The sequence below is a fragment of the Notamacropus eugenii genome, chromosome 5, assembly GCF_028372415.1.
Source record: "Notamacropus eugenii isolate mMacEug1 chromosome 5, mMacEug1.pri_v2, whole genome shotgun sequence".
NCBI lineage: Eukaryota > Metazoa > Chordata > Mammalia > Diprotodontia > Macropodidae > Notamacropus > Notamacropus eugenii.
In genome coordinates this window covers 274628363-274643757 of record NC_092876.1, presented here as the reverse complement: position 1 = coordinate 274643757, position 15395 = coordinate 274628363, and the positions used below count along the sequence as shown (strand labels likewise).

At 33.9% G+C, this 15395-nt stretch overlaps 1 protein-coding gene across 5 annotated transcripts in view; it reads left to right on the top strand.

Moving 5' to 3' along the window:
• Window positions 1-15395, top strand: part of JHY (junctional cadherin complex regulator) — a 132535-nt gene that overhangs the window by 100203 nt on the left and 16937 nt on the right. For all 5 annotated transcript variants that reach the window (XM_072612912.1, XM_072612910.1, XM_072612911.1 and 2 more), the window contains 3 exons: window positions 325-1001; window positions 3105-3399; window positions 13100-13180. In XM_072612912.1, coding sequence (XP_072469013.1) covers window positions 325-1001; window positions 3105-3399; window positions 13100-13180 — 1053 coding nt within the window. The remainder of the gene's footprint in view (window positions 1-324; window positions 1002-3104; window positions 3400-13099; window positions 13181-15395) is intronic.

Genomic DNA, 15395 nt, shown 5'->3' with positions numbered 1-15395 from the left:
AAAGGTGCCTCCTCCAGTGTCATTACTATATTTCTTCCTAGAATCAGAGGACCCTTTCAGATTCTCTGGTAACCTACTTGAGAGTGTCAGCCTTCAGTGTAAGGAAAAATTAACTTTAAGTACATAAAAAAGAATAAAGCATGTGGAGGCTAGTCTTGTGGGAAATATTAATCCATTGGGGGATTCCTAGTCCCTAAATGGAAATGTTCTCTCCTCCCATCCCATTATGTCCTTCATAATCTGGATCCATTAGTATGGAATTCCTGACCCTGAAAGTACCATTTTATCAATTTTATTTACATTAATTGCAAATATCTTTTTTAGGATTACCAAGAACAATGGTCTCAATCTGAAAGACCAAAACTCACTCAAGTGTCTAGACAGCTAACTTCCGAAACAACTGATGGCCGGCTGCCTTCAAGAAGAAAAAGCATACGTAAAGTTCGAAGGCAATATAAACTTTGGAGTGGACCCAAATCACCAAACTCACCTGTTAAGCCCAGTGTGCCTAAAGAACTAGATGTAAGTCAAGGTAACCAGAATTCTATGCCCAGAGGACAGCATAAACAGATTAAACCAGCTGGTCCTTCAATAAATCTTGAACAAGGTGTAAATTTGAATAAGCCTATCAATCATTTACAAGATTTGAATGCTTTTGGACCCCAACATTATAAAGAAGCACCTACTAACTTTACTTTATCTAAACCACCCTTTAATAAATCCACTTATAAAAATCCTGCTGAATTTAATTCCTTATTACATATTAAGGAAGAAAGAGGACATCAGCACTTCCAAGAAAGTAGTTCTTTGACTTGCAGGTTCAACATTCAACCTGATTGGGACTTCAACTACATTAAAAGATCATCTAAGAAACACCAGAAAGGCTCTAAATCCACTTCTAATGTGGATAATCAAGGATCATTTGAAAATAAAGCTTCACCTCTGAGACAACCAAAACAGACCTGTTCAGAATCAATCTATAGTAACTTAGATATGCTCTGGTAAGGAACCTATTTTATCAAAGGACTATCAGAAGTGGATGTCTAGAAAAAGAAAAGCAATTTAGTTTTGAGGAAAATGGGGTTGGGGAATATTCACATGGACTGTCAAAAGATATTAAAGAGTATAAGGGGATGGGCAGGAAAGGGACAGTATATTCAGAATTCCTTTGGCTCCTGCTTTCCCTCTGCCCTTTCCCTTGAAAAATCTACCTTTACAATATTTCTTGTTATTTTACTTGTCTTCTCTACTTCTACCATTAGAATGAAATAAGAAATTGAGGGTTGGAGTATAGAACTCAAGACAAACTAGAAATCCATAATAGAGGAAGAAAACAAGAATATCTTCACCAAAAAAAACAACCTTCAAAGGATATTTGTGAAGATCAGTCAATCAACAAATATCTGTGTGCCCAGAAAGAGGCAGCATTATAACCTTAATGGAAAAAGCACTGACTTTTGAGTCAGGAAAACCTGGATAAAAATCTATCTCTGACATATACTAGTTCTATGGCCATGAGAAAAGGACATAAATACTCAGTGTTTTAGGCAGCTTTCTAAGGTGGCAAATTAGTTACTAATGTACATCAGGAGGATGTTTCTGTGCTTCTTCCCTACACTAATGAAATTACAGGTCAGGACCAAAACCCAAGTTCTATTAGGTATCTTAAGATGATACAAAAGAAGTAGAAGACATGATCGCTGCCCCAGATGATCTTATGTCTTTAGAGAGACAACATATGTATGAACTGATTTGAAAATAAATAAGAAGTAAACTCATCACACCAATTGTAAGTGTAATAGAGGTTCTGAGAATAAAAAGATCATTGTGGGCTGTTGTAATCATAGAAGGCTTCCTGGTGGAGGTAGGTTTTAAGGTTTTCAATAAAGAACATCATGAACAGAGACAGATAATTATCCATTCCACTGAAGTTTCTTCTTCACTAGTTGTTGAGGATATTTCATAAATGTTTCATTATGACATCCTGGAAAGAATACCAGATTTGGAGGCAGAGAACCTGGGCTTGAACCCCATATCTAACACATGTTGTGTGACCTGGGACAAGTCATTTAACTTCCCTGGGCCTCACTTTCCCCATTATTAAAATGAGAGGGTTGGACTGGATGTCCTTTATGATCCTTTCCAGCTCTAAATCTGTTATCCTGTTATATTGGTCCATATGCCTTTATAAGATACGTGTGTATTCATTGGAACAAATATACAGTTATTGGTTTAATAACATATTCCTATTATTTTGCCATTTGTAAATCCAAGTACAGTGTAAGGCAAGATTTTTTTTATTAAGTACAGAAGAAATAATTTGTATGCTAAGGTTTGCTGTGTCCCTTTTTACCATTAAAACCCCCAAATTATGGGTAAAACAGATTTATACATTTTCTGTGAAACTAGTAAGAGAAAAACTCTCCAAGGTTACTTATGAACTAGCAAAACAAGTGTTCTAAGGTATTCAGGCGAATTACTTAAAATATATTTGCTCTGTAAAGAATATTAAAAAGAACATTGGATCTAGAGTAAAAAGAACTGGGCTTCTGTCCAACTTTCTTAATTTGCAGCCTGTGAGACCTTGTAAAGTTCTTTTTTTCTCTGGGCCTCGGTTTCCTCATACATAAAATGAGTTGGTTGAACTTGATCCTTTTTTTAGCTCTTAGTCCTATAACCCTATAATTTAGTTGGGCCAGTTATAAAAATATACTGTTTCCAGTTTTTCTGTCTTCGGCACCTTAATTTTCGTCCTTCTTGGAGGCAAGGAGATAGACTGAAAGATCTCTTGAGGACCTTTCTAACCTATGAGTATATATACCTCAATACCTAAAGGAATATAATTAGTAACAACTGATTTAAAAATGTATTGGTATCTTTTGTTTTTACATCACCTAAATTTTCCGGAATTTCCTGCTGTCCCAGAGAGTCAATTTGGGTAACAAAGAATTTTTTAAATTGTTTAAGAGTTCAACAGAACTTTATACACATACATGGGTATATGCCTGTCATATACATGTTTTGGGAAAAACTGTTAAGCCTGTTGATTTTAAGCATCACGATTTTGATAACTGAAAATCTTCCCAATTTTTTATTGTATGAAGGAAATTCCACCCTTCATCTGAAAGTCAGCCAGCAAGAGCTTCTCCAGATACTCAGCTCACCCACATAATGGAGCAGCATCGACAAGCCTTAATACAGTTGACAGAAGTACAACCCAGTGAAGTGACTCCCTCCAATACCATGTTTCCATCAATATTCTCAAGAGTAGACAGTGAATCCCAACTCGATACCGGAAAGAGCGAGAGAAGTCAAACAACACTTAGCCGTTGCAATTCTGAAGGTTACCTGTTACAACTGGAGAAGCAGAAAAAGCATAAGGACAGAGTTGCCAGTAAGGTAAGAATGTTTACCCACCAAAAAGAATGTCACATTTCTAAACCACCTTTCAATTTTTAATGATATACAGAGCATGTGGATTATAATAATGGAATGTACAGGTAGCTTAGCTTTTTCAAACTTGTGTATTACAGGGGTTAAAATAAGGACCTCAGTAATGCTGAATAAGAAGGGAATCTATCCTTCCTCATTTAGAAGTCATGCCAATCAGGAATTGCCCTTGAAAAAAATGCATCTTGAACTTAATTCTGCTTAATGATTTTAATTTAAGACTCTCAAAACTTAGCTTCATAAAAAAACTGAGATTCATGTTTCACAGGAAAAAAGCACATTGATATACCTAGGGTGCTTCACGTGTCACCAAGAGGATAGTACCTCCAATTACTAATTTTCAGAATCAAATTGTGACTCTTTCCAAATCTTTTTTTAATATAAACTGCTTCTTGTCAAAACATGTTATCCATTTATATCTTGGGTGTTTTTTTTCCTTTGATTTTAAAGACCTTAGGCCCTTATCTGACAAACACACAGACATACTGTTTGTCTGTTAAGGTATTCCAGGGGCTAAAACAACTTAGAATAAAGATATTTGTATAGGACAGCAGGTAGCCATGGCACCAGATGGAGTGAATCATTATCCACGTTATGCCCATTTGTTAGTCACATCAAATCTTTTGGTTTCCAAGGGAATCAAAGTGAACCATATTAAAAGTTACAGGATTTGTAAAAATAATGAGCCTTAACATCATTCCTAGAAGTTCTGTGGTCACTAGTTTATGAATCCTCATCATTTATACAGATGATACAACAGTATAAAAATATCATCTGTGACTATGACATACAAACATTTAATAAGTTTTGTGGAAACCCCAAGGCAGCCTGTTTTAAGCTAAAGTAATTACTTATTTGTTGTAGCAGGCAATTTATGTACTGCTGCTTGACTGCATTTAAGAAGGCATTATTTGGATTAGATTTATCAACTGCAGTGCAAATTTCTTTCATTTACTGTTCCCCAGTGTTCACAACATTGTTTTTGTCTTTTTTCAAGTAACTTTCTCACACTTACACATCTGAAGAATTTCCTGGAGAATTACACTGCTGTGTCCCCACAGCAGGACACAACTTTTCAAAGTTAAACCAAGTCCTCACAAAGCACCCAGTGTCACTTTCAATTCAGACATACTTTGTACCAAGTCTACAGCTGAAAAGAGTTTTGATTAATCACTGGCAGTCAAATGGTCATGCTTTGTACAACCTTCCATCTGAACATAGAAAATGAAAATTCATTGAAAGAATTCGCTGACCACCTCCAGCAGGAAAAAACCCAAGGCTGCAAACTTCAAGACATAATACTGGTTAAATTTAACAATTCAGTTCAGAAATAAGTTTTGCAATCCATCAGGAAAAAAGACCTTCAAATACAAAGTAAGGGACATTCAAATAATGCAAGACTATACTGCGCCCACTCTAAAATGTCGGAGGGAATGGAATAATGTATTCCAAAGAGCAAGGGAGCTGAGAGGCAACCCACATTAATCTAGGTTGCAAATCTGAGCTTGACCATGGAGCAAAAAAGGTACACATTCAGTAAGAAAGAACAGTTTGAAAGACTTTTAGATGCTTAAGTGCTCAGTTCTTCAGAACTATGGAGATTGTTTATTTGCCTCTTGAACACCCCAAACAACAGAAATATGGAAGAGTGAATTAAATGCAGAATTCACAGACAGCAACTGCCACAGAGTGACAGCAGAGACTAGCAGACTTCTTTGTAATTGAACACAAGGAGACTGGGTGACGGCAGAAACCTGGTAGAGGGAACAGAAGAGGTGTCCATAGGGGTATTGACCACACTCTGTCTTTGGTACGACTACATGACAGCATGGGAAGATTCATGAAAAGCATGGGGAAAGGCAGAAGAGGAATACTGAGATGTGTGTGATATGCCAGAATCAAATCAAGGGCTAGCAAAGTGAGAAGGATGACCTCTGTGGTCTCAGAAGGAAAGAGTTAATGATGTGATTAAGGTTGAAAAAGAGGTGGAAGGAGGCCTTACTTTGGAAATGGGAGGGGGTTTCACTGATGGAAATACTCCTATGTATGAAGATAGATGGTCAGTGGAGGGAAATGAGGACCTTATACTAGATGAGGCCAGGAGGATTTGATGCTTGAAAAGTCTATTCCTCCTATACTGAGTGGAGGAATTGGACAACTGATGTGTAGCAGGAAGAGAGCATGGACACAGGAGATTTTGAGGCATATGTGGGAGAAAAAGGTAAACAGGTAGGTCTAGATCTTTGGTGAGTTACAAAATCAGGGATTTTTGGAGGGACCCCACCATAAGGCATTGTCCTCTCTGACACCTGCAATAACTGACATTTTCTGGGAATGAGATACAATGTAAGAGGAGAATCCATGGGGCCTTATAAGACAGTGGCAGAAAATACCTAGCTAGAATGGATGTTTTTAGATGATTTGATTATGTGAAAAATGCAGAGAAAAGAGAAAGACCAGTCATTTGTGACAATATTTTTGTAGTATTTACCTCACTTTTTTCTATAACTAAGTTCTGTAATTCTCCCTACAATGGACCTTCAGGATTTTCTGCCTTTTTTGGGATGAGGAAGAAGAGGAGAAAATGATATAGGTTTATACCTAAATATCTGAAACCATTGGATGTGTATTGTGAAATATTGACCATATATAAATTGTATTTTACAGAAAACATGTGTAATTTATATTCAATAAGCATATTTTAATCAGGAAAAAATATAGGAGTTATGAATCAGAGAATGAGAGTTTAGAATGGACAGAAAGAGAGGATGAATAAAGAAGAAAGTAAGAGAAACCATTTCTGGAAAGAGGTGCAAAAATGAAATTTTTAAAATTAGGAATAGCTGGGGTGTCACGGGGAGGAAGGAGAAATCTACTTGGCTGGCAGGAAAAAATGAGAGATAAATTGTATATAACTAGAAAAAAGCAGGAGAAAAAAAGGAACTAATAAGTAAAACTCTAAAGGGGAAGGGGGTAAGAAAGAAGAAATCTAAGATGAAAGGAAGAGAGGCAGTATGAACAAGACCATTATTTAAAAAAATTAAAGTAAATGAAGGAATATAATACTGTTTTTACAGTTGAAGAGGAGGGAAATTATAACTTGAAAACACAATTTTAGAGATAGATGGAAAAAATATAAACTGAAGTCTTATAACTTTAAATGTGAATTAATTAATCCAATAAAACAAAACCCTGCAATCTGTCACTTAACATGAAACATTTTAAAAACAAAGACATACAAAGAAAACCGAGGGGATGGAAAAGTTTTTCACTATGTATCAGGTAAATTCAAAAAAGCAGGAGTTGCTATTGTTCTATCAGACAAAGCAAAAACAAGCATTCAGAAAGTAAAAAGGGATAAACAGAAACAGAGGACATTATGCTGAAAGGAATGATCAAGAAAAGACCAATATCATTAATAAATTTATACATTCTAAATTAATAAAGAAACATCTGAGCTTCAAGAAAACATAGTAATACAAGATTGATAGAGGACATCAGTATCCCTCTATCAGTTTTTAATAAGTCTAACAAAAAGATAATTAAATGGTAAAATATGGAACTGAACAAATTGTTGGAGAAACTAGAATTAAAAGATTTATGTAATCTTCTAAATGGGACAGCAAAAGAATATGAACATTTCCCTTCACCACATGGAGCTTTTACAAAAATTGACCATGTACTAGGACACAGAAATATTGCAAACAGATTCAAAAAAGGCAGAAATAGTTAACACATCCTTTACAGACCATAACCCAATAAAAATCAAAATTGGTTTGGAGACAATAGACAGAAGATGCAGATCTAAATGAAGAATTAACAATGAAGTCTTAAATAATGAGTGGGTCAAAGAACAAATCACAGAAACAGTTAACTATGTAAAAGAAATTATACTAATGAAACAAAATATCAAAAAGGTAATCCTCAGCAAGAAAATCACATCCTTACAATTATATATTAACAACACAAGAAAAAGATGACTGATGAACTGAACATGCATTTTTTAAAGTTGGGACATTAAATAAACCTAAAATAAGCACAGAAGAAAGAATATTAAAATTAGAAGGTAAATACCTAAATTGGGAATAAAAAATCCCAAGAAATGATAAATAAAACTAAAAGATGGTTCTTTGAAAAGACTAGTAAAATTGATAAACCCTTAGCTAATCTAATTAAAAAAGAAGAGAGCAGAATATCAAATCAATAAGTGCCAAACGAGTAAGGTGAAATCGCAGCAAAACTAGAAGAAATAAAAAGAATAACAGCATGTTATGCATAGTTATATGCTATCAAACCTAGAAAGCAAAATATTGAGGAATACCTTCCAAAATATAAAGTATCCAGAGTCTCAGAATATCAGGTAGAGATCTTAAATAACCCCTTTCTTAGAAAAGTAAATAGATTTAACTGTGAAGAAACTACCAAAGAAAAAACTCCTGGTCCTGATAGATTCATAGGAGAATTCTTTCAGACTTTTAAAGAACAGTTAGTACTCATACTTTACAAATTGTTCTCAAAAATTGAGGGCGAAAAGCACCCTAATCGAATCATTTTATGAGACAAATAAGAGTCCTAATGCCTAAGCCATGGAAAGTAAAAAAAGAGAAAGAAAAATATAGACCAATATCATTAATGAACAGTGACTCAAAAATTTTAAACAAAAGCCTGTCAAATAGATAGTAGCAATTTATCCAAGAGATCATTCATTGCGATCAAGTGGGATTTTTACCAGGGTTGCAAGTGTGGTTCAGTAATATGGGGAAAATCAACAAAATTAATCATATTAAAAACTAAAACATCCAGTCACATGATCATCTCAATAGATGCAGAAAAGACCTTTGACAGTGGACAACATTTTTATGCTAATAACAAAACAAACACTCCTACAAAATAGAAGTATAGAGGGACCTTCTTAATATCATAAAAGAGCAGTTATGAAAAACAAGCCTCATATACAATGGGGATACCCTAGAACATTTTCCAATAAATGCAGGAATAAAGCAAGGAGGCCCATTCTTCCCACTATTATTTGAAATAGTTCTGGAAATGCTAGCAATAAGAGAAATGAATTAAAGGAATAAAGAAAGAAAAGGTAAAACTATACCTGTTTACTGATGATATGATGGTTTACTTGGAAAAATCCTAGAGAATCAGCCAAGATACCTAGTGAGACAATTAGGAGTGTCAGCACAGATGCAAGTCACCAAATAAATCCTCAAAAATCAATATTTCTATATAATGATAACAAAACCCAAGAAGCAATAATAGAAAGAGAAATTTCATTCTCAATAACTACAAAGTACATAAAATATCTGAGGATCAATCTTCCAAAACGCACAAAAATCTTGTATAGATTCTTCAGAATGCTTCTTAAAGAAATAATAAACAACTTGAGTAACTGGAGTTATTCAGTGTTCATGACTAGGCCATATCAGCATAATAAAAGGACAACAGATATAATACTACCAAAATTAATTTGTACTTTTAATGCTATATCCAGTCAAAGTACCAAGGCAATACTTTATAGAACTTGAAACAATAATAAAAGAATGCATTTGGGAAAATAAAAGATCTAGAATATAAAGGGAAATGATGAAAAGAGGTATGGATGAAGGGAAATAAAACTTCCAGACTTCAAACTGTATGATAAAGCAACAGTCATCAAAACCATTTACACTGGTGAAAGAATAAAGAGATAGATCAGTGGAACATGGAGATTCAGAAACAATGAAAATTAGCTACCCAATGTTTGATAAAATGTAAAATGTTTGATAAATAACCAAGGAAAAACTCCCTATTTGATTAAAAAAAACTGTTGGGAAAACTGTAAAGCAGTCTGGCAGAAATCAGTTTTAGATCACCTTGTACCACATTCCATAATATCTTCTAAATGGATACATAAACTTTAATATTAAAGAGCATACTATTTTTTAAAATTAGAATAAAAACCGGTCATATACCTTTCACAGATAGAGGTAGATGTATTCTTAACCAAAAAAGAGATAGAAGCAATTACAAAAGATAAAATAGATAACTTTGATTATTTGAAACTTAAAAAGCTTCTGCATGGTCAACATTAATGTATCTAGGATAAGAAAGAAAGTGGCTAAATGGAGAAAAAATATTGTATCAGATCTTTATGATAAAGGTTTGGTATCCAAACTATGCAAACAATTCATAAATATGTGTGACATATATATATATATGTTTTTGTATGTATATATATATATGACTAGTAACCATTCCCCAGTAGATAAATGGTCAAAGTATATGAACAAACATTTCTCAAAAGAAGATCTCCAAAGTATTCACAATCACATGAAAAAATGCCCCAGATCACTAATAATAAGAGAATTGCACATCAAAACAACTCTGAGTATTTGCCTTACACCCTCCAAATTAGCAAAGATGACAAAAAATTACAACAGTTCATGTTGGAGAAGTTGTGGAAAGATAGGCACACTAATACATTACTGGTGGAGCTGTGAAATGGTATAGCCACTTTGGAAAGCAGTTTGTAATTTTGGAAATAAAGTTATTAAAATATCTATATTCTTTGAACCAGAGACTCCACTTCCTAGGTTTATATCCCAAGGAAGCCATTGATAAGAAAAAATCCACATATACTCCAAAATATTTATAGCTATACTTTTTGTGATAGCTAAGAATTGGAGACAAAGTAGTTACCCATTCATTGGGGAATGACTCAATGATCTGTGGTACATGAGAGGTAATGGAATATTATTGTGCTGTAAGAAATGATGTGTGTGATAAATACAGAGAAGCATGAAAAATTCTACATGAACTGATGCAGAGTGAAATAAACAGAGCCAAGAAAATGCAGTATACACAGTAACCACAACAATGTCAGTAGAAAGGACACATCAAAAATCAAAAGTCAGCATAACAAAAGTCTAAAGATCCAGTGGGACTTGAATGAAGAAATGTGAGAAGACACTCCCCATCTGCTGTTTTGTGCAGGTGGTAGGTCCACAGGTGTTACACATTGCTCGTGTTTTTGGACTTTTTCCATGCACTGATCAGATGTGCTGACTTTTTTCCTCTCTTAAAAAAAATACAATTTGTCATATGAGGTGCCTCTCCAGGAGGGCTAGAGAGAAATACATGAAATACTATGGTGATATAAGAAATAGAAAATACCAATTAAAAAATACCCTTAACCCCCTCAGCCTCTCCCTTTGATTGACTAGTTCCACCAAGAACCTCTTGTTTTAAAGAGGAGGGCCAGGACAATGGTGTATTTATCCCTTTTTAGACTGTACTACTGGACTTATCTTTTCACATGGAGTCTGTCCTCAATAAAATGTATGCTCCTCTACAGAGGATCTATTTGTAATCCTAGCATTTAGCATAATGCTTGTCACATAGTAAGTACTTATTAAATGCTCATTAATCAGAAAGAAAAAGAGACTATTATAATAGTCCAGACCAAAAAAATGAGAGCCTTAACTAGGATGGTGGCAGTTTGAATGAAGGAAAGGGAATGTATTTGAGAGGTGTTATGAAAAGTAAATCAACAGGTAACATACTGGATATAGAGTAGTAAGGAAGAAGAGCCAGGGATGACTCATTTTTGGTAGAGTGGTAGGATCAGATGCTATATTGCAAAGAGGTAAGTGAATGGATTGTGAGGAAATTGAGACATCAAGGAATTCACAGCCTTCCTAGATAAAAGACAAACCTCCGCTAGCTTTTGACGTTAGAAGCAGACTGCAATTAGGTAACACTAAAAGCTGTGAGGTTCTAACTTCTTGTCCTCATTAACTTACTCTAACGAAGAAATTTCTTTTTTTTCCTAAGGAAAGGGTAACATTGATACTAACCCTATGTCTCTAAATCTTGTTCCATGTTAAACCACTATTGGAAGGTCTAGGCATTAAACAGGCTAGTTGCCAATGCACTATTGAAACAAATTATCACAGAGATCGTTTTGATAGAATTTTGTTTTTATGCCTGTGGGTTATTATATTGGCATATTAGCATGTCATTTTTATAGTTTTGACTGTTGCATACACCAAGCTATATGTAATAGCATAAAATTGAATTTTTAGAAAGCATGTGGGGTAGAGGAAGCCAGAGGATCAGAGTTCAGTTCTTAGTTCTGCAATTTACTGGTTACATGATTTGGGGTAATGAATTTAATTTCACTGGGTTTCATTTTTCTCTTTTATAAAATGAGGGTGTTAGCTTCTGTCCCTGAGTTCCCTCTTGGCTGCAAATCTTTGATCCTATGATCTTAGCCAAATTTTTATTTAAGAAATAATATCAGGAAAAGAAATGGTTCACATTAAGTAAATCTCCAAGCAGCACGCACATGAAAATAAAAGTTGTTTTCAAAGTGTGTAAAGTTTTTTCCTTAACCTTAACAGATGGATACGAATCCACCAAAAACATTTAGTATTTATTTAGAATTAATATTCCACCTACTTTCAATAAGGTTTGTGCAAAGTATCCAATCCTTCACAATGACTTGTAAGTCAATGTAGGTGTACACTAAACTAATTATCCCCTTCCAAATCTCTTTGCATGGTCTTTGCTATAATACCCAATTCTGGGTGTTATAGAATTGAGTATATCTCAAAGGCAAAAGAAAAAGGAATAGATTTTACCACAAAGGCTTCTGCTGCTTATGGCAAGTAGAGGGCTCAGATTATAATAGTATAAGCACAAGTTGTATCAGTTCCCTAGCCTTCCAGCAAGTCCAGGAAAACAACGGTGTTTTGTTTTGTTTTGATTCTTACAATGGCTCCAAAATACCAATGATCCAATAACGGCCAGTAACAACGAGGAGTTTTATTATATTAGGGTACATTCTTAAAATGAAATAGCTCACAAGTTATACTATGAAATATATTTTCTATGCCCTATAATTTATCTTTAAAAGTCACTTTAAAAATTAATTTCTAAGACATAATAATGCGTGTTTCCTTTTGAATAGGATAAATGAATTATGAGTAAGGGTTATTTTTTTTTTTTGCCTTTCAATCATTTTCTCTGTTCCATTGGAAAATTGATATAATTACTACTTTCTTTGCTTCTTTTCTGGCAAATTATTTTTTACAAAATTGTTCATGGACAATATTATGGAAAGGTAAGACAAAGTATATATTATCATTTAAGTAGTGTGCTTATATATTTCAGTTAAGTTACTTCTAGGAAATATTTTTAGTTACTACCAAATTGGACTTAGCTGTAAATAACTCAGTTTTGTAAAGTTACATTTATATAATGTTTTCAGGTATACAGTATAGTTTTCTTGCAACTCCATGAAGTTGTAGTAATATAATTTAAAATAACCTTTATTAGTAATAATAACCCACACTTTTTATAACTTCTCAATAATAATAATATACAAAGTTTTAGAAAAAATCAATTTCAGAAATTTAAATAAATGTCCCTGTTTTAGAAGTAGAAAAATTAAGACAGATATTAACTCATAGATCACAAATCACAATGTTAATATCGAGTTTGAGAATCCTGTAATGGCTAAGATACAGATCTCTAAAGCTCTCTGTTCATGTCTCATTTTCATAATTTTCCCTTTCAAGCATATAGCTTATGTGTAAGCATTTAAATATAAGCATTTAAAAGACACTCTCTAACTCTTTTTCTGTGATTTTATTTTTAGAATTACAGGATGAAAGGTTACCAGAAAAAAGATGTGAAGCTTGGAGGCCTTGGACCTGATTTTGAATCCATCAAAGACAAAGTAAGTGCAATATACAGTGTTTACTCTCCCCCTACAAAAGTGAGGTGGTGTACTGTTCCTGTATTTTAAGCCAGATGTTGTGTATACAGATGCATGAAAACAATCCTAAATCTTAATTCTTTTACTTGAATTCCATTAGAATATGAGCTCCTTAATGGATCTTTAACAGTTAGCATAGTCCTTGGCACATAATAAGTGCTTAACTTCACTTGAATATAGAATTTTTAACAGCCATGTCTAGCAAAAGGAATAACAGTGACCCAGACCATTCCTTTTCCGTAAAACCAATACAAACCGAACCATCAATTTATTCATTTCAGTTAAAACCCCCAAATTGTATCCTAATGGAAAATATACCTACAATTAAAATTAGATCAGTATTAAAAGATGTAAGAACTCTGATCAATGCAAGGATTATCCATAATTCCAGAGGACCAATGATGTAAAATACTACTCATCTCCTGATGGAGAGAAGTTGTACTAAGTATGTAAAATGAAATACACATTTTTGTACATGACTAGTATAGGAGTGTGTTTTGCTGATCTGTGAATATTTCTTTCAAGGGTTTTCCAGGGGCTAGCGTGAAGGTGAGAGGAAGAGAAAATAAGTACTTGTTATTGAAAAAATAATTTGAAAAATTAACTGTAAATGTTATGTGGATGTTGGTCCTTGCTGACTGATAGAGCTTACTAGTTTTCAAGAGTGACAGTATCTGATTAAAAAGAAGAAGACTAAAAATGTCAACCAAATAACAAACAAACTTGGTGAAATCAAAGTTTGCAAAAACAAGAAATAAACAGAATCATCAGAACCTGCTTTGCACAGTTATATGCTAACAAAGCTGAGCACACAAAAGGATCAGAGGCATATCTTCAAAAATATAAAATAACCAAACTGACCGAAAATGAAATAGAGATCTTAAGTAACTTAATCTCAGAAAAGCAACTAGAATTGTAGAAGAACTCCCAAAGAAAAATAAAATCTCTGGTACTAATGTATTCACAGGAGAATTCTATCAAACTTTTAAAGAAAAGTTAGTACTAATACTACACAAATTATTCTCAAAAACTGAGAAAGCACCTGCCAGATTTCCTTTTATGAGACAAATACCTAAAACCTAAACCAGAGTACAGATTTTAAAGATCTAAATAAAATCCTGACAAACTATAGCAGTTCACCCAAGAAATCATTATGTTCAAATCATCAGTCAGCAAATTAATCATGACCAAATAGGATTTTTTCCAAAGATATAATAATGATGATGATAATAGTAATGTCTAATATTTATATAGTACTTACTATTTAGTGTGCACTGTGCTGATAGATTTATAAGTTTACCTTATTTCATCCTCACAACCACCCTGGGAGCTGGGTACTATTATTATACTGATTTTTGTTCAAGGAAGACTAGCACCTCTGGTATGAGGACTTGCTGAACCCTTTTCTGGGCTTCTGATCCACTTTTGCCTCAGTTCTAGACTCCAGGCCCTGCACTCTACTCAAATAATCAATGTAATTAATCTTATTAAAAACAAAGACATCCAGAACCTCATGATTATCTCTAGAGTTATGGACAAAGCTTTCAACAAAGTACAACATTTATTTCTGCAAAAGATCTGCAAAGTATAGTCATAGAAGGACCGATCATAAAAAAAAGTCTATCAGAAATAATCAAAGGATATGAATAAGCAGTTTTCAGAGGAAGAAATCAAACTAGCAATAGCCACATGAAAAAATGCTCTAAATCATTAACTCTGAGGTAAGACCTTACACCCATCAGATTGGTTAAGTTGACAACACTTTAATGAATTGTTGGTAGGGCTGTGAACTGTTCTAACAATTCTGGGAAGTAATTTGGAACTATGCCCCCCAAAGTTATTAAACTGCATACACTTTCACCCAACAATACAGCTACTCTAAAGAGATCAAAGAAAAAGGGAAAGTACCCTTATATACAAAAATATTTATAGCTGTTCTTTTTGTGTTAGCAAAGAAATGGAAACTAAGGGAATGTCCAATAATTGGAGAATGGCTGAGTAAGTTATGGTACATGAAGTGATGGACTAGTATTGTGCTGTAAGAAATAACCAAGGGCATGGTTTCAGAAACCTAAGAAGACTTAGATGAGCTGATGCAAAATGAAGTGAGCAGAACCAAGATAGCCATTTATATCGTTACAACAATATTGTAAAAAATAATCCACTTTGGAAGAGT